The 18,223-nt window shown below is 47.9% G+C and overlaps 1 protein-coding gene across 1 annotated transcript; it reads left to right on the plus strand.

The window, feature by feature from the left end:
- The first annotated feature begins 5,507 nt into the window (after positions 1–5,507).
- Positions 5,508–17,820, plus strand: SYP (synaptophysin). Its single transcript, XM_066356751.1, has 7 exons — positions 5,508–5,589; positions 6,756–6,821; positions 7,954–8,078; positions 10,869–11,064; positions 11,752–11,943; positions 13,120–13,450; positions 16,243–17,820. Exons 1-6 carry the CDS (start codon positions 5,554–5,556, stop codon positions 13,444–13,446), a joined length of 942 nt encoding a protein of 313 aa, XP_066212848.1. The 5' UTR covers positions 5,508–5,553; the 3' UTR covers positions 13,447–13,450; positions 16,243–17,820.
- Positions 17,821–18,223: the final 403 nt, after the last annotated feature.

The raw sequence follows: 18,223 nt of genomic DNA on the forward strand, positions 1-18,223 counted from the left end.
AAGCAGTGGGGGAATCATGGGAGGATTTGAGCAGAGTAGTGACATAGATAACTTTGCATTTTAAATAAATGCTCTGGTGGCTGTGCTGAAAACTAAAGGGAGAGGAAAGAGACTAGAGATGCTAAAATTTGCAGGAACAGCCTGACCTGTGGTGGCGCAGTGGATAAAGCGTCAATCTGGAAATGCTGAGGTCGCCGGTTCGAAACCCTGGGCTTGCCTGGTCAAGGCACATATGGGAGTTGATGCTTCCAGCTCCTCCCCCCTTCTCTCTCTGTCTCTCTCTCCTCTCTCTCTCCCTCTCTGTCTCTCTCTCTCCCTTTCTCTCTCCTCTCTAAAATGAATAAATAAAATAAAATAAATTAAAAAAAAGAAATCTTAAAATTTGCAGGAACAATGGCCACTTTAACCACGGTAGGTGGTGGAGGAGATGGGGAGAAGTGCATGGATTCCAGAGATGTGTAGGGGGTAAAATGAACCATTTATTTGGTCCTGTGTTAAATGCATTACAGTGATTATCTTGCTTAATCAGCGCAACAACTCTATAGGTACCATTTTAAACCATCTTACATGTCCAAAGTCATACAGAATAAATATTCAAGGTGGGATTTTTTAAATTGATTTTAATGAGAGAGGAAGGGAGAGAGAGAGAGAGAGTGAGACAGGAACATCGATCTATTCCTATGTGTGCTCTGACCAGGGATGGAACTGGCAACCTCTGTGCTTTGGGCTGATGTACCAACCAACTGAGCTATCTGGCCAGGGTAGTGGTGGGATTTAAATTCAAGCAACTGAATGTCAAGACTCATGCTCTTGCCTGACCAGGTGGTGGCGCAGTGGATAGAGCGTCGGACTGGGATGCGGAAGGACCAAGGTTCGAGACCCCGAGGTCGCCAGCTTGAGCGCGGGTTCATCTGCCTTGAGCAAAGAGCTCACCAGCTTGGACCCAAAGTCGCTGGCTCCAGCAGGGGGTTACTCGGTCTGCTGAAGGCCCGCGGTCAAGGCACATGTGAGAAAGCAATCAATGAACAACTAAGAAGTCGCAAAGCGCAACGAGAAACTGATGATTGATGCTTCTCATCTCTCTCCATCCCTGTCTATCTCTGCCGCTGTAAAAAAAAAAAAAAAAAGACTCATGCTCTTTCCTCTCGTGAGACAATAACTGAGAAGCATCCATTATATATTTGTGTGAATTTGAGTGTGCCTGTTTTTTCAAATAGGTATGCATTCAGATGACTCAAAATTCAAAAGGTACAAAAGGGTATAAAATGAAAATTTTCCCTTCTCTCTGGAGGCAACCGGTGTTATCAGATATCTTTTATACAAGTATAGGATGCTGTACTGATAAGTTAGTGACTAAAAGTAGCAAATGCTGGAGCCAGCCTACCTAGGTTCAAATCTTACTTTTACCATTTACCAGCAGTGTGACCTTAGGAAAATTCTTTCCTCTCTTCACCTGAGTTTATTCACCTGTAAAATGAAGATAGTAGTATTTGCCTCACAGGGTTGCTGTGAGGATTTAAATGAGTGATATAAGTGAAGCTCTCAGAAGTGTGCTTGACACAGAACAGCCACAATTTTAAATGTTAGATGTTCTCTCCATAGTTGTGATATAATCCTTCCCTTCTCTTTGTACACAGTCCCCATACAGTCTGGCATCTTGCATGTCTTTTCTTTATTTTGAAATATATTGTGTTGATATGGTTCCAAGTGTCCCAGTCAATAAAACACCATTTCCACCCCTCATCATGATCCCCTGCCCCATGCAAAGTCTCGTTCCACTCCCACTTCTCCTCCTGTGCTCCCCTTGCCCCACCTCCACCCCCTTTCCCTCTGGCTATTGCTACCCTGTTGTCTCTATATGTGTGTTGTGTAGTGTATGTATGCTTTTGGGCTAATCCTTTCACCTTCTTTGATCCAGTCCCCTCTTCCCTCTGACAGCTGTCCATCTCTTCCCCATTACCCTGCCTCTGTTTCTATTTTGTTCCTCAGTTTATTGTGTTCATTAGATTCCACATAGACCAATTTAAAAATGGGCAAAAGAACTGAATAGACACTTCTCCAAAGAGGACATACAGATGGCCAATAAGCATGTGAAAAAATGTTCACGTCACTAACCATCAGAGAAATGCAAATTAAAACCATAATGAGATATCACCTCACATCTGTCAGAATGGCACTCATTAACATGTCAACACACAATAAGTGCTGGTGAGGGTGTGGAGAAAAGGGAACCCTCCTGCACTGCTGGTGGGAATGCAGACTGGTGCAGCCACTGTGGAGAACTTTATGGGGTTTCCTCAAAAATTAAAAATCGAACTGCCTTTTGACCCAGCTATCCCACTTTAGGAATATACCCCCAAGAACACCATAGCACTGTTTGAAAAGAAGAAATGCACCCCCATGTTTATTGCAGCATTGTTTACAATAGCCAAGATCTGGAAACAGCCCAAGTGTCCATCAGTGGATGAGTGGATTAAAAAGATGTGGTACATATATACTATGGAATACTACTCAGCCATAAGAAATGATGACATTGGATCATTTACAACAGGGGTCCCCAAACTTTTTACACAGGGGGCCAGTTCACTGTCCCTCAGACCATTGGAGGGCCGGACTATAAAAAAAACTATGAACAAATCCCTATGCACACTGCACATATCTTATTTTAAAGTAAAAAAACAAAACAGGAACAAATACAATATTTAAAATAAAGAACAAGTAAATTTAAATCAACAAACTGACCAGTATTTCAATGGGAACTATGCTCCTCTCACTGACCACCAATGAAAGAGGTGCCCCTTCCGGAAGTGCGGCGGGGGCTGGATAAATGGCCTCAGAGGGCCGCATGCAGCCCGCGGGCCGTAGTTTGGGGACCCCTGATTTGCAACAACATGGATGGATCTTGATAACATTATACTGAGCGAAATAAGTAAATCAGAAAAAACTAAGAACTATATGATTCCATACACAGGTGGGACATAAAAATGAGACTCAGAGACATGGAAAAGAGTGTGGGGGTTATGGGGTGGGGAGGAGGAGAGGGAGAGGGTTGGGGGAGGGGAGGGGCACAAAGAAAACCAGTTAGAAGGTGACGGAAGACAATTGGACTTTGGGTGATGGGAATGTAGCATAATCAAATGTCAAAATAACCTAGAGATATTTTCTCTGAACATATATACCCTGATTTATCAATGTCACCCCATTAAAATTAATTTTAAAAAAGGAAAAAAAAGCAGTGGTACATATACACAATGGAATACTACATGGCTGTGAAAAAGAAGGAAACTTTACCTTTTGCAACAGCATGGAAGGACCTGGAGATTTTTATGCTAAGTGAAATAAGCCAGGCAGAGAAAGACAAATACTATGTGATCTCACTTACATGTGGAACCTAATGAACAAAGTGAATGGAGGAATGGAATAGAGATAGAAGCAGGGTCACAGGGAGCAGAGGGACAACTCTTAAAGGGAGGGGGATGAGGGGATGGGATCAGAGGTGAAGGGATTAGTGAAACTATATATACCTAACACATAGATACAGATAACAGGACAGCAAATCCCAGAGGGAAGGGGGAGGGAATTTGGGGGAGAGGGGCAAAGGGGATATAATGGGAGACACAGGGGGGGGGTGAGGGTGTTATATTTAGTGGCACACTTGAATCCATGTAAACAAATAAATTAAAATGAATAAGAATTTCTAAAAAATATTCCACATAGAAGTAAGATCATATGGTATTTGTCTTTCTCTGCCTGAAGATATGCACCCGTGTTCATTGCAGCATTATTTTTTTTTTTTGTATTTTTTTTTCTGAAGCTGGAAACGGGGAGAGACAGTCAGACAGACTCCCGCATGGGCCCGACCGGGATCCACCCGGCACGCCCACCAGGGGGCGACACTCTGCCCACCAGGGGGCAATGCTCTGCCCCTCCGAGGCGTCGCTCTGCCGCGACCAGAGCCACTCCAGCGCCTGGGGCAGAGGCCAAGGAGCCATCCCCATCTCCCAGGCCATCTTTGCTCCAATGGAGCCTTGGCTGCGGGAGGGGAAGAGAGAGACAGAGAGGAAGGAGGGGGGTGGAGAAGCAGATGGGCGCTTCTCCTATGTGCCCTGGCCGGGAATCAAACCCGGGTCCCCCGCACGCCAGGCCGACGCTCTACCGCTGAGCCAACCAGCCAGGGCCTGCAGCATTATTTTATAATAGCCAAGATCTGGAAACAGACCAAGTGTCCATCAGTGGATGAGTGGATAAAAAAGTTGTGGTACATATACACAATGGAATACTACATGACCATAAAAAGAAGGAAATCATTCCTTTTGCAACAGCATGGATGGACCTGGAGATTATTATGTATCTTGCATGTCTTAACTAAGTATCTTGGCAATCATCAGATATCTCCATATTATTAATGACAGTTGCATAGCACTCCATTTTGTAGCTGTATCAGAGTTTATTTAACCAGGCCCGTATTGAGCACTTAGGGAGTGTCCAATCTTTCTTATTATAAAGAGCAAGCACTGCAGTGTATCATCTTAAACATATATCTTTTAGCACAGGTATGAATCTAGCTGAAAGATAAATTCCTAGAAGTGTAAATACTGAGCCAAACAGTATATGGATTTGTTAGTTTATTAGATTTTGCCAAATTGCCCTCTATAGAGATTATATCAATTTAACTTACATGGGCAACTTATGAGAATGTCTATTTCTGGGCAACCTGACAATACTGAACATTATCAAACACACATTTTTATGTTTACCACCCTCAAAGGTGAAAAAACAGTATCTTAGTAGATTTTATAGGCATTTTGTTTAGTATAAGTGAGGTAGAGTATCTTAAACTCCAACTGTATTTATTTGTCCATTGGATTTTGTTACATGGCAATCACGGTTGACTTTGGTGGGCCTAGTTTCAGTAGCACATAGGAGAATAGTCCAATTAAGAGCCAGCTGAAAAATAAGAGGATGTAAAGAATAAAGTTAGAGTAGGCAAAAATTTGACTTAGGAAGAAGAGAGAAATAAGGAGATGGAAGGGAGGGTTAAATGTGCTTAAAATGCAGATGAGAAGAAACCCTAAAGAAATGAACTATGTTTAAATAGTAGGGACTTTGGGCACTGGCAGTTGTAGCTGGGCGACCTTGTGCAAGTCACTTAACCTCTCTGGGGGCTCACTTTCTTCATCTGTAAAAATGAAGCTAACAATCCCTACCAAATAATGCTGTTTTAAGGATTAAATCATTGAACAGATTCAACAAACTCGGTAAGGGGCCTGGTAAAATATCATACTGTAGGACCGAACGGTCCTCCTCTCCGCAGACCTCTTATCTGTGTTTTCAGAGACACAGATCTTCCTTGAGCTTTCTCGGGGTTCCAGCCTCGGGCTGAAAAGGCCGCCAGGGACTCGTGCACGGCCACTGTGCGCAGGTGCGCACGGCCAATGAGGCGGGGGCGCGAGGGGAGGAGCTGCGGCTGTCTCGGCAGTTCTGACGATCGCGCACCCCCCCTCCGCTCCACCCGCCCTTGCTAGCAGGCTCCTCCCGCCCCCTGCATTGCTGATGCTGCTGCTGGCCGACATGGACGTGGTGAATCAGGTACGCGTTCCAGCACCGCGGACAGAGCCCGCCGCTGCTGGGCCTCCCTGCGCGGGTCACAGCGGATCGGCCGACTCTGAGAGGTGGTGGCCAGGGTCCTGGCAGCGGACACCCAACCCCGGACGCTGGAGCTGGGGTCTGCGGCAGACGGAGGGAGGAAGGGGGAGGTGGAGAAAAGGAGGAGTGCACCCTTTGCCGCAGCAAGGGCTGTCCTCGCTGCCGCAGCGGGGGCCACCACCAGCCTGGGTTCTTACAGGCCTCCGGGAAGGGAGGAAGAGTGTCTTGGGACTAGGGTATGGGCAAGGGAGAAAGGGGGAGAGAGTGGAAGAAAGATGGGGGGTGCTGCGGATGAGCCAGGGAATAGCAACAGAAGGCTTTAGGGCGGGAGGTGGGGGAGGGCTGACAGCGGCCCCTCCCAAACAGAGACGGTACCCCAATAGAGAACCACTCCTTCTCCCAGAGCAGACCGAGGAGGTCGAGCCGATTTTGCCTCTCCAAAACCCTTAGTCTGCCCTCCCCCAGCACATATCCAGCGAAGCCATGTCCCAGCCCTCCCCTATCTTAATCAGCCTAGACTCTGCCTTCTCACTCTTCTTCAACACATTAGAACCTCACCCCTCTCTAACCAGTACCAACCCTTCCCTATCCTCATCTCTTCAGACCCCCCATCACCACCATTCGATTCACGTTGACTGTTGCAGACCCCTCCCCCACCCTAGTCAACCTGACTCCCTCCCTGTTATGACTCACCTTCACCATTCAAGACCCCCTCCCCCACCCTAATGAACCCCTACTCTGTCCTTACTCGTCCCACCTGATACCTTTCTCCATCTGATTCACCTGTACCATTTCAGACCTTCTCCCTTTGCCTAATTCATCCTGACTTTACCCCATCTTCCTCATCCCTGACACCCTCTGAATCTATCTCACCACCTCTCCAGACCTTCCCACCAGTTCTGAACCCCTGGGGTCTTCTCTTAGAGAAGGTGTGCCCACACCTTGCCCGAAATGTCACTTTCTCCTTCTCACCCCCTCTCCAAACAAACGTCCTCCCTCCCTCCAGGACGTCACATGCCCTATCCCCAGGGGTCATCGCCTGGTGGCGCCCCTCACCTCCCTCTCCATTCCCAACAACCCCACCCCCTCCCCACCATTTCTCTCCTCAGCTGGTGGCCGGGGGTCATTTCCGGGTGGTCAAGGAGCCCCTTGGCTTTCTGAAGGTGCTGCAATGGGTGAGTGCGGTCTGGGTAACGGACAGCGAAAGGGAGGGAGGTAGTGAAATCTGGAAGCGCAGGGGTTGAGTTGGGGTGGAGATCAAGGAATGGATGGGTGGACTGGGGGTCGAAGGCGATGGTGGAATTGTACCCCAGCATGAAGTCCTGGGGGTCTGGGGCCAGAGAATACATGGGCTGTCAAATGATTTCACATAAGGCCAAGTGTACCCCGTTGTGAAGTGGAAGATTGTGACGTCCTACCCTCCTCTCCTGAGGTGAGAGAGAGGCAAGGGAGGTGGAGCTTGAAGCTGGTTGCTGCGGGAGAGACGCAAAGCCGAGAGAAAACCCGAGACAGTGAAAAAGAGAATGAGAGACAGGGAATGATGGAGATAGAGATGGAAATGCCTAGAAAAAAAGAGATATAGAGATATGAGAGAGGAGACAAACAGAAAGAGACAAAGAAAATGAAGATAGAAAAAGGTGAACAGAGAACAGAGATGCAAAGAGAAATAGATACAAGAAGAGAGGCAGAAAATGAAAATGGGGTGGGGGAGAGAAAGAGACAGGAAAAGAATCACTGAAAGAAAGGAGAAAAAGAGAGACTAATACACAGAGAAAGAGAGGCACAAGGAAGACAGAGAGCACACCACAGAGACAGTAAGAGACAGAGAGAGAGAGACAGACAGACTGGGAGACAGAGGACATAGAGGGAGAGACAGAAAGACACACAGAGATACTAAAGAGGCAGAAACAGGGAAACAGATAGAGACAAAATGACATGTGAGAAAGACAAAGACACAAAAACAAACAGAAAGGGATACTGAGAGAAATAGAGACACAGAGAACAACAGAGGCAGATGGAAACACAGAGAGAGACATAGAAATAGAGAGACTGAGACAGAAGAGAGAGAGAAGGAGGGGGTCAGAGCGTTGAGAGGTACAGACAGAGATAGACACTAGGAGAAAGGAAGAAACAGCCACACCCCAGTAATCAGCTTGTCCTTGGGCCCCGATGAGCCCTGATTAGGGGGTGGGGGGGGGCTGGTCCATCTGCTGCTGCCTGTGCTGGGCCCTGCTCTGTCCAGAGGAGGGCACCCCATCCCACGTGCACACAGGCTCACCACGGCCATCCCCATCCCTGCTGCCCAAGGTCTTTGCCATCTTCGCCTTTGCCACATGCGGCAGTTACAGTGGGGAGCTTCAGCTGAGCGTGGATTGTGCCAACAAGACCCACAGTCTCCTCAGCATCGAGGTTGAATTCCAGTACCCCTTCAGGTGTGCTCCCACCCTAGTCCACCCCTGGGACCCTGACAGACCTGGAAGAGGGGGAGGGGGAGGCGGGACCAGCCAACACCTCCTCCCCAGTGGCTCCTGCCCAGCCCCTACGTCAGGAGACCACACCCATTCAGGTCACTGCACATGCACTGAGCACCTACCTCGTGCCTGGCACTGCTCTGGACACCTAAAGCATGTGGTGAGCAAGACAGGCATAGGCTTCTCTGCCTGTGGGGTAGCCTTCTATCTCTCTCCCACTGCTTCACTAATAAACTCTTTCACTTTCAAAAAAAAAAAAAAAAGACAGATATAGGCTGTTGTCCTCTAGCTATGTTCTAGTGAAGGGATGGGGCAGGAGATGGGCAATAAACAAGGTGCTAAAGCAAAAATATATACAGCCTTAACACAGTAGGTACTCAATAGCGTTAGCCAGTGTCATTGTTTCATTTCCATTCATTTATTTATTTCCATTCATTTCCATACACATTTTTTTTTTGTTGTTGAGAATCTGTTGTATGTCAGGTACCGCTCAAAGTGCTGGGGACATAACAGTGAACAAAACAGACCAAGCTCCCTACTCTCATGGAACGAACATTATAACAAGTTAATTAATAAAGAGGATAATTGCAGACTGGGAGAAAGTCAAGGAAAATATCCTCATGCAGGGTTTTGTGATAGAGAATAATGACAGGGCGCTATTTAGCTATAGGGAATGATTAAAGCTAACTAAACAATTTACTGAGTTCCTACTCTGTGCTGGGTGTTAGGTACATGCAGGTGAGCAGAAGCAGGCAAGGTCACTGCCCTCAAGGAGATGTTTACCTCCTGGCTGGGGGGGAGAAAGAGACCCACAGACACAATTTCACTCCTCCACTGCGTGGGACAAATCACATAATCACTCTAGATCTCAATTTCCTCATCTGTAAAATGGGATCATACTCACAGGGTTATGATAAATATTAAATAAATTAATACTTGTAAAGTGCTTAGCACAGTGACAGGTACATAATAAGCACTCCACAAGTGTTTGTTAACATAGGGAAAATAAATAAGTTCAAGGGACTCAGAAAAGAGATCATTAATTGGATTAGAAATTGGAGGGGGGTGAGCACTAAGGGTAAATGGAGGCTCAGGAGGTCACCCAGGGTTAGAGGGCAGAGTGAAGACAGGAAAGCCCAGCACAGTCCCTGAGCAATGGTGGAAAGAAAAGGCGGTACCAGGGAGGCGTGGCCTGAAAGGCAGGGGTGCAACCAAGGATCCAGCAGTTCACAGAAGCCAGAGAAGAGTTTGGGGAAGGAAGGGAAGTTGGCAGCACGGGATACTGCTGAGAGCAGGCCCTTTGAGAATCCAGAAGACCACAAAAATCTGTGTCACTCCCCCCACACCTCCCATGATTAGTACCTTGGGTCCTGAGGATCTACTTTTTACCCACAAGTCTACTGGGAAAAAGTCTGGGCCATGGGTCCCCCTAACCAACCCACCACTGTCCCAATACCCCCAAGTGCCTTTCATTCCCCTTTAAATACACCTCTCTCAACCCAGCACACTAGAAACCAAGCAACTCCAACCCAGATTCAACTCTTAGCTCCAACTATTAGCAGCTACACAACCTTGCACAAGTCACTTAACCTTGCTGAGCCTCCATTCGTTCATCTGTAAAATGGGTATAATAATGCCTGCTTTGGAGAATTTCGGGGATGGAAGGGTCATTAAATAAAGCATTTATGCAAAATAGTAGGGGATTAATAAGGGAAAGCCCTGGGACCTTTTCTACACAAGGGCATTGGCCCCATTTGCTCAGGCTCATGATCCTGCACAGGAACCTGAGGCGAGAGCACTGGGACCCCACCCCAGTCTCCCCCACACACATCTTTCCCTATGACCCCCTCCTCCATCACACCACAAGAAAGGCCTTAGCCCCATGCCTTCTCAAACAGCCCCTCCCGCCTCAAGAAAACACATCGTGTTCCAGGATCCCTTATTCCCTCCTGTCCGTCTGTGTCTTCCCATTTTGTAGTCTCTTGGGTCTCTGTTATGCATCCATATTTTTTCTCTTGGGGACCTGAAGTAAGATGGGGAGAAGAGTCAATGTGATGTAAGGGGAAAATACAGGTTTCAGACCCCAAACTCTGCCATTCCCATGCCAGCTGTGTGACTTTAGGTATGTTAATGCATTTCACTGAGCCTCTGTATATTTCATTTAATAAACATATATAAAGTGCCTACTATGTGGAAGCACTGTTTCAGGTCGTACAGACACAGCAGTGAACAAAACAAAGGGAAAAACCCTGCCTTCTTGTAATTACAGCAAAAATGAAAAAAAAAAAACATTGGTTTGTCAGATGGGATATCACTGCTACAGTGAATAAATGGAGCAAGGAAGGGGGCTAAGGAGTGCTGGGAGGAAATGGTTGAATTTCATTTTAAACAGTAAGATCAAGGAAGACCTCAGTGAGGAGGGGACTGTTGAGCAAAGCTCAAGGGAGATGAAGGGAGTAAGACATAAAGATATCTAAAAGATCATTCCAGTGCACAGATTCTGGGGTGGGAGGCTGCCTGGTATGTTCTATGAATAACCAAGTGGCCCAGGCGCCTGTGTAAAACTAATTTCATTGAGTGCTATGAACAATTAATGAAATGTGACTGGTACACAGTAGGTGCTCTGTGGATGGTTATTTCCTCCTCTTCCAGGGACCTTGTCAATCTGGGGGACTAATGACTGGGCAGGGGGGAGGGAGGAGGGTGGGGGTTCTTCAAGTCTGGGCCACACCTGCCCACCTCTCTCTGCAGGCTGCACCAAGTGTACTTTGATGCACCCGACTGCACAGGGGGCACTTCCAAAGTCTTCCTACTGGGGGACTACTCTTCATCAGCCGAATTCTTTGTCACGGTGGCCGTGTTTGCCTTCCTCTACTCCATGGGGGCTCTGGCCACCTACATCTTTCTGCAGAACAAGTACCGAGAAAACAACAAAGGGCCCATGCTGGTGAGCCCCCACTGCCACTTGTATTCCAGGGCTGGGAAACAGAGCCTCGGGGAGATGGCCATGTTCATACATCACACCAAATCCCAGACAGGCCCATATGCAAGCAGCCTCCATAAGAGCCACACATGCTACTGCTGCCGTTGCTATGACTATCAGGAACACTAAATCAAGGAGTGACAGAGACACACTCATAGACCACACAGAATCCCAGACAGGCCTACATCTGGAAAACGGCCACTTCTCACACAACCAAACAGTCACACAACCTTAGATCAAAGGAAGAAGCACACAGAGGTTCACCACAAGAGTCATGCTTGTCAGGCCACACAGACATGCTGATTCCTACACAGCTGTACTCATACGCTCTCAGCCCAGACAAAGAATGACATATCCTCACATTCAGATGAAAGTGGAAAGACACATTACTTTCCACAGATTCGACAACCATCCTCAGAATTCACCCATACCCACACCACGTATCACAATCACACTCCCACATCCTCTGTGTCACACACAAGCCCAAGCTAGGAGGGCTACCTTCAAGTGTGTTTTGGGGAAAAGGCAGGGGAGAGAGAGACCTCTTCTGTGGGACCGTCCTCCCAAGAAAGCCTGTGATCAGAGGGGGGCCCACAGCCCAGCTTGAAGCAGTCCACTCAGTGTCATCTTCCTCTCGCCTGTCCATCCTAGGACTTCCTGGCCACGGCGGTGTTTGCCTTCATGTGGCTGGTTAGCTCGTCAGCATGGGCCAAGGGGCTGTCAGACGTGAAGATGGCCACAGACCCAGAGTCCATTATCAAGGAGATACCTAGCTGCCGCCAGAAGGAGAATACATGCAAAGAGATAAGAGACCCTGTGACTTCTGGCCTCAACACCTCTGTGGTGAGCCTTGGGAAGCTGGTTGGGCTGGCTAGGGAGAGGGGCTGATCACTTACAGTCTGGTATAGGGAGTGGTGGGAGAGAGAGAATGAGAGAATTCAGAGGACATCCAAGAGGCATACCAACAAGAGAGCCTTGAAGGATTAGATAGCAATTGTAACTACTGTGACACCACAAACTGTCTCCAAGAGGAGAACATGACATTCTCAATTAGGTTGGGGAGACCTGGATCCCAGCCCCAGCCTACTCATGTAAAATCTCCAGCAACTCAGTACCCTCTGTTTCCTTATATGCCAAATGAGTCATTTGAAATATTTCCCACCTGGACGCCCCCTACTGGCCGGAGTCTGTCTGAGCTCAAATCCCTGCTCTGTTACTTCCAAGTTCTGTGACCTGAAACTCGTTACTAAGTCTACCAGGCCTCAGTTCCAGCATGTAAATTGAAAACTAAGAATAGGTCCTGTTCCAAAGTTGAGTATTTAATGAGCTAATAATACAGAGTGCTTAGAAAAGGGCCTGGCATATGGTAAGTCATATACAAGTGTTACAGATGTTAAGATTCCAACTTTTATTTGCTAGCTGTGAGACCTTAGGTAACAGGCTGTCTGAGCTTCAGTTTTCTCAACTGTAAAGTGAAGATATTACTTCCTGTCTCAAAATTGGATTATATTGTATATATTTATTTTATATACATGTAAAACATATTTTTTATTTATAAAATATGTGTTTAATATGAAAGTATGTATTTATTTATATACTTTATATATGTGTAGTTTATATATGTATGCATAATTATACACCTATTAGTACATTTACATATTTAATCCAAGTTTACGCTTAATATTTCACTATATCACAAATTTAATTTACTATATTTTGTACATGTATAAAACGTGCATATGTAACACGTAAATGTGCAAATGTATAAACAAATGTATGTACTGTTACTAGATCTCAACATCCCAGGAATCTGAATTCTAACATGCCCTACCCCTCGCCCTCAAGATGATTTTTCTTCACATTGATGTTCATGCGCTGGGACTTGGTGGTCTGTGTTTCAGAAACCACCACCCTTCGGGAGCCCACGGATCCATGCCTGACGCGCGCGCTGCCTCGACGTTTCCCGGGGCTGCCGTGGCAATGGGCGTAGGACGACAGCCGGGCTTTATCTCCCCGCAGGTGTTCGGCTTCCTGAACCTGGTGCTCTGGGTCGGCAACCTGTGGTTCGTGTTCAAGGAGACAGGCTGGGCCGCCCCATTCCTGCGCGCGCCTCCTGGCGCCCCCGAGAAGCAACCGGCTCCCGGGGACGCCTATGGCGAGGCAGGTTATGGGCAGGGCCCTGGCGGGTACGGGCCCCAGGACTCCTACGGGCCCCAGGGTGGCTACCAACCCGACTACGGGCAGCCTTCTGGCGGCGGTGGCGGTGGCTACGGGCCTCAGGGCGACTACGGGCAGCAAGGCTATGGCCCTCAGGGTGCGCCCACCTCCTTCTCCAATCAAATGTAGTCTGGTAAGTGATGGGCAGGCGATGCGGCCAAGGAGGGTACCTGGTAGGAAATGGGCGGGTCAGTAAACCAATAAGAGTCCGTAGTAAATGGTTAAGTGAGACGCTGGCCTCACAAGTGAGGGTGGGAGTTTGAAGGAGCCAATACAGAGGCTTAGCTAGCTACTGCTAAGAGCGAAAACCTATTCACTTAGTGGAAAGCAGAAGAGTGCTTGAAGATGGGCAGAATGGAGAGCCAATGGGAGAGGATGCAGTATGGCTATGAGGGAAGGGAACAGAGAAACAGGCCGAGCAACCAATGAAAGGTGGGAATAGCAGGGGGGGACTGTGTAGTGGAGAATCAGCGGAGCATAGGAGTGGTGCAGGAGGAGGAGTGGTCTTGGAAGTGATGGACAAGCCAATATGGCATGATAAATCCAATAAATGGTGAGGGTAAACTGGCTTGGATCATGAAAGTCAGACAAACTCACCAATTCCAATCGGGAGGAGGCGATAGATCTTCCACCTCTCCCCAACTCTGGAGGTAGGGGATGTGGTGTGGAATTTCAAAGAAGGAAAAAGGGATGCGGCAGGGGTATTGGAAAGGCTTGCTGGCCTTCTTGCCCGACCTGAAAAGTGAGATTCCCCACATATATGAGGGGAGAAGAAGCAGGGGAATAGAATGAGAGAAGAAAGGCAAGGAGATGGCAGCCCATGGGTGGAGATAGTATCTGGCATTCGGCCAGGGTGGAAAGGGCAGGGAGGAGTTTACTACCATCCCACATCTAATTCATCAAAAAATCATTTTGGCTCTACCTTCAAAATATATCTATAATCTTCCCACTTCTCACTGTCATATTTCCCAAGCATTTTAGGTTTCCACCCCCATTCCTGTTCTATTCGCTGCACTGGAAAATATCTCATTAAATGCTTTTTTTTTTTTTTTTTGAGAGATGAGAAGAATCAAATGGTAGTTGCATCACTTTAGTTGTTGATTGATTGTTTCTTATACATGCCTTAGGGAGGGGGGCTCAAGCTAGGGACGTTGGGAATCATGTCCATGATCCCTTACTCAAGCCTGCAACCCCACGCTCAAGCTGGTGACCTCAGTGTCCCAGGTTGGTGTTCTATTCACTGTGCAACCACTGGTCAGACAGGATCCCATTAAACTTTAAGTCAGTCCACCTTCCTCGTGCTCAGAGCTCTGCCAGAGCTTGAATCTCACGCAGATTGAAAGCTACAGGCTTCACAAAGCCCTACACAATCTAGCCCCTCCCCTGATTTCTCTGATTTCTCATTTTACCACTCCACGCAAACACACACACACTCACTTCCAGCCACACCGGCCACATCGAGGTACCAGGCACAATCCAACTTCAGGGCCTTGCCTTGGTACTTGCTTTCCTCCTGGAGTTTCACAACCAGGCACTACTAACCTCACCTGGCCAGGTCCTTACAAGTCCCCTTTCTTAACCTCTCCCATGGTACCCTGTGCTTTTTTAAACAAAGTTTGTAATTATTAGTTTATATGTTTATTGACTCACCCACTAGACTAGGGGATGTGACCATGACTTATTCAGGCTATACACACATCATTTAGAGCACTACTAATGTTAAGAAACATTTATTGCCTGACCAGGCGGTGGCACAGAGGATAGAGCATCGGACTGGGATGTGGAGGACCCAGGTTCAAGACCCTGATGTCGCCAGCTTGAGCGTGGGTTCATCTTGTTTGAGCAAGACTCACCAGCTTGAGCCCAAGGTCGCTGGCTTGAGCAAGGAGTCATTCGGTTTGCTGTAGCCCCCGGTCAAGGCACATATGAGAAAGCAATCAATGAACAACTAAGGAGCCGCAATGAAACATTGATGTTTCTCATCTCTCTCCCTTCCTGTCTGTCTGTCCCTATCTGTCCCTCTCTCTGACTCTCTGTCTCTGTCACAAAAAAGGATAAATATTTTAAAAAGAGACATTTATTGAAACAACATAAACATGAAACTTTTTATTCTCTGCTCAGAATCTTCCCATGATTTACACCTCATCCAGAGTCAAAGCTGAAATCCTCACAACCTAGTTCTATGTGACCCCATTACTTACCTCTCTGATATCACTTCCCATCCCACCATTCTCCCTTGCTCATTCCATTCAAGTCCCACTGACCCCCTTGCTATTCCTCAAAAGCATTGTTCAAGGTCCCACCTCAGGGCCTTTGCACTGGATGTACCCCCTGCTTGGAATGCTCTCTTCCCCTCCTCCCCCAGTTATCAGCATGGCTCATTCCTTCACCTCCTGAACTCTTTATTTATTCCAATATCACTTCTTCAGTGTGGCCTCCTCTGACTACCTTACTTACTACAGCAACCTTCCTTCCCCTGCTGGCACTTCTAATCCCCTTACCCTGGCCTACCTTTTGTTTTTCCATTTCACTTATTATCACCTTACGTTGTGCTAGATAATTTTGTATATTATGGTAATTATTTGAAGTCTGTGTCCCTGCTACCGTGTAAGCTCCACAAAGATGAGAATCTTTGTTTGGCTTCATGTCGTTTATAACCAATGACTAGAAAAGTTCCTGCTAACAGACTTTTTTGGGTTAGGGGAGTGAGGACCATAATTTCTTTGGTACCTAACCTAGCGGGGCAAGGTATATCTTCCCAGTAGGGGAAGCTGGGATGAAGCTGACTCCAGGACTCTGACTGAAAGAAAAGGGAAGACATGTCAGGCAGAGAATAATGCCAGGGCAAAGGTATAGCAACCCAGCCCCTCCTTAAGGGTGCTGTGTCTGGACCCCCTCTCCTTTCTGTGTCTTTTGTCTCCACAGGTCAGTGCATCCCAGGAGGATCCCATGGGTGGGCAAGAGCTCAGGAGAAGGCCTGCCCCCCTTCTCACCCCTATACCCCAGGTCTCCACCCCTCAAACCAGGAGACCCTTAACCGTCTTTGATATATATATATATGTAAAATATATATAGATATCTATTTGTCTGTCTGAGCCCTGTCCCCACTCTACTCCCCTCATGCATTAGGGGCCCAATCTTTAGTCGGCTCCTCTCTTACCTCTGGCCCTTTCCCTGCATCCCTTGGCCTCTCTCTGTTCCCAGGCCCTGTGCCCTGAGGTTGGGGAGGACTCTGAAAGAGGAACAGGGAGGAGACAGACCTTGGCTGTGTGGGAAGGCTGGGCTTGACTTCAGACTGTCTCTCCTTTCTCCCTCCCCTCCTACAAACTCTGGCCTTGATTTCTCCAGCAATGTTTGAACAAGGGCCATTACAGAATATTCAACCCTGACTGGGGGAGGGAAGAGATTGGAGGGCTTGGGACCTCAGGTGGTCTTAGAGAGGAGGTCTGGGGTGGAGGGGACTAATGAGCAGGGAGATTGGGTTCCAGGCATACTGGAAGTGGAGTACATAGGAGAAGGGTGCCTTAGAGCACTCTGGGGAGGATCTTGAAAGGGGGCTGAGGATGAGATTCTGAAAAGATCTGAGCTTTGAGTGAGGCAGTGGCTTGGCCCCACAGTGGTCAGGGCTTGTAGTAGGAGTTGGCTCTATGGAAGGGGTTTGACTTGGGGGTCTGGAGACAGGGTTTGGAAGAACGCTGAGAGTTCTGGAGGGGGTGGGGCTTGAACCAGGCAGTGAGTGAAGCTCCAGAGTGGGTGGATCTTGGATTGGGACAGGAGTCTACGCAAGGAGTGTGGCTTGGAACATTTAGGAGACTGAGATAAATTCTAAAGCTGACTGACAGGAAGGGTGATTCGGTAATGGGCCGCACTTGAGGTGTGGGCGTGGTTGGGGTTCTAAATGGGACGGGGCTTTAGAGTGGGCCGTGCTTGGTGGTTTAAGACAGGACAGCCTGCCACCCTACTTCACAATGGAACAGTGAAGATAGTATGTTTTAAGGCAGGCAGGTTTGGCAGTGGCTAGTGCCTATGGGATGAGAGGGAATAACTCTGGCCAACGCTAGGGACTGAGGGAGCCTAGGGAGAGTTGAGAGGTATGGCTTGGAGGGTAAGGAGTGGGACCCAGATAGAAGCACCCACACCTACCGTTGCCCACCCCCACAACGGGACAGCTACGTAATCAGAGGACAGAGCCAATGGGCTTGTGGGGCCGGACCACCCCTCTCTCCACCTTCTCCTGCCTCCTCCTTCCCTCCACACCCCCACCTGTCCCAGGGTGGTTGGAGGCCCTGTGTGCAGCCCTTATCCTACACTTTCTGCTGTGTCCGTGACGTCGGTAGTGCCTGTGACCGTGTGTTGCCATTTTGTCTGGCTGCGGCCCTTCCCCCTCCCCTGCAGACCATCACTCTTTTCCTTTCCCTTGGTATTGTTTGAAGACTCCCTCCCAGAGGAAGAACAAATATGATTAATTATCCTCCCCTAAATAAATTCCTCAACCACCTAGTACACCCGGTTCTGCCTTCTCAGTGTGTCTTTTTTGGGGGGACACAAAGGGAGAGATGGAGAGGAGGCGAGAGGAAGCTCTTCCCCCAACCTGTGGACTTGATTCGGTTCACTCCACCATTTTAGGCCCCTCCAGCAGTGTTTGGCCAAGCTGCATCCTCAGCGAGGCCTCGCCTACAGATAATTCTAAGTCATGCTGCCTTGCTATTTGCCAAAGAAAGCCGTCTTTCAAGGATTCAGTTCATATTGTTTAAAGATTTTATTTATTCATTTTAGAGAGGGGAGAGAGAGAGAGAAAAGGAGGAAGAGCAGAAAGCATCAACTCATTGCTTCTAGTAGGTGCCTGGACCAGGCAAGCCCATGGTTTTAATCCAGCGACCTCAGTACTCAAGGTAGACTCTATTCA

This window comes from Saccopteryx leptura, chromosome X (assembly GCF_036850995.1).
Source record: "Saccopteryx leptura isolate mSacLep1 chromosome X, mSacLep1_pri_phased_curated, whole genome shotgun sequence".
NCBI lineage: Eukaryota > Metazoa > Chordata > Mammalia > Chiroptera > Emballonuridae > Saccopteryx > Saccopteryx leptura.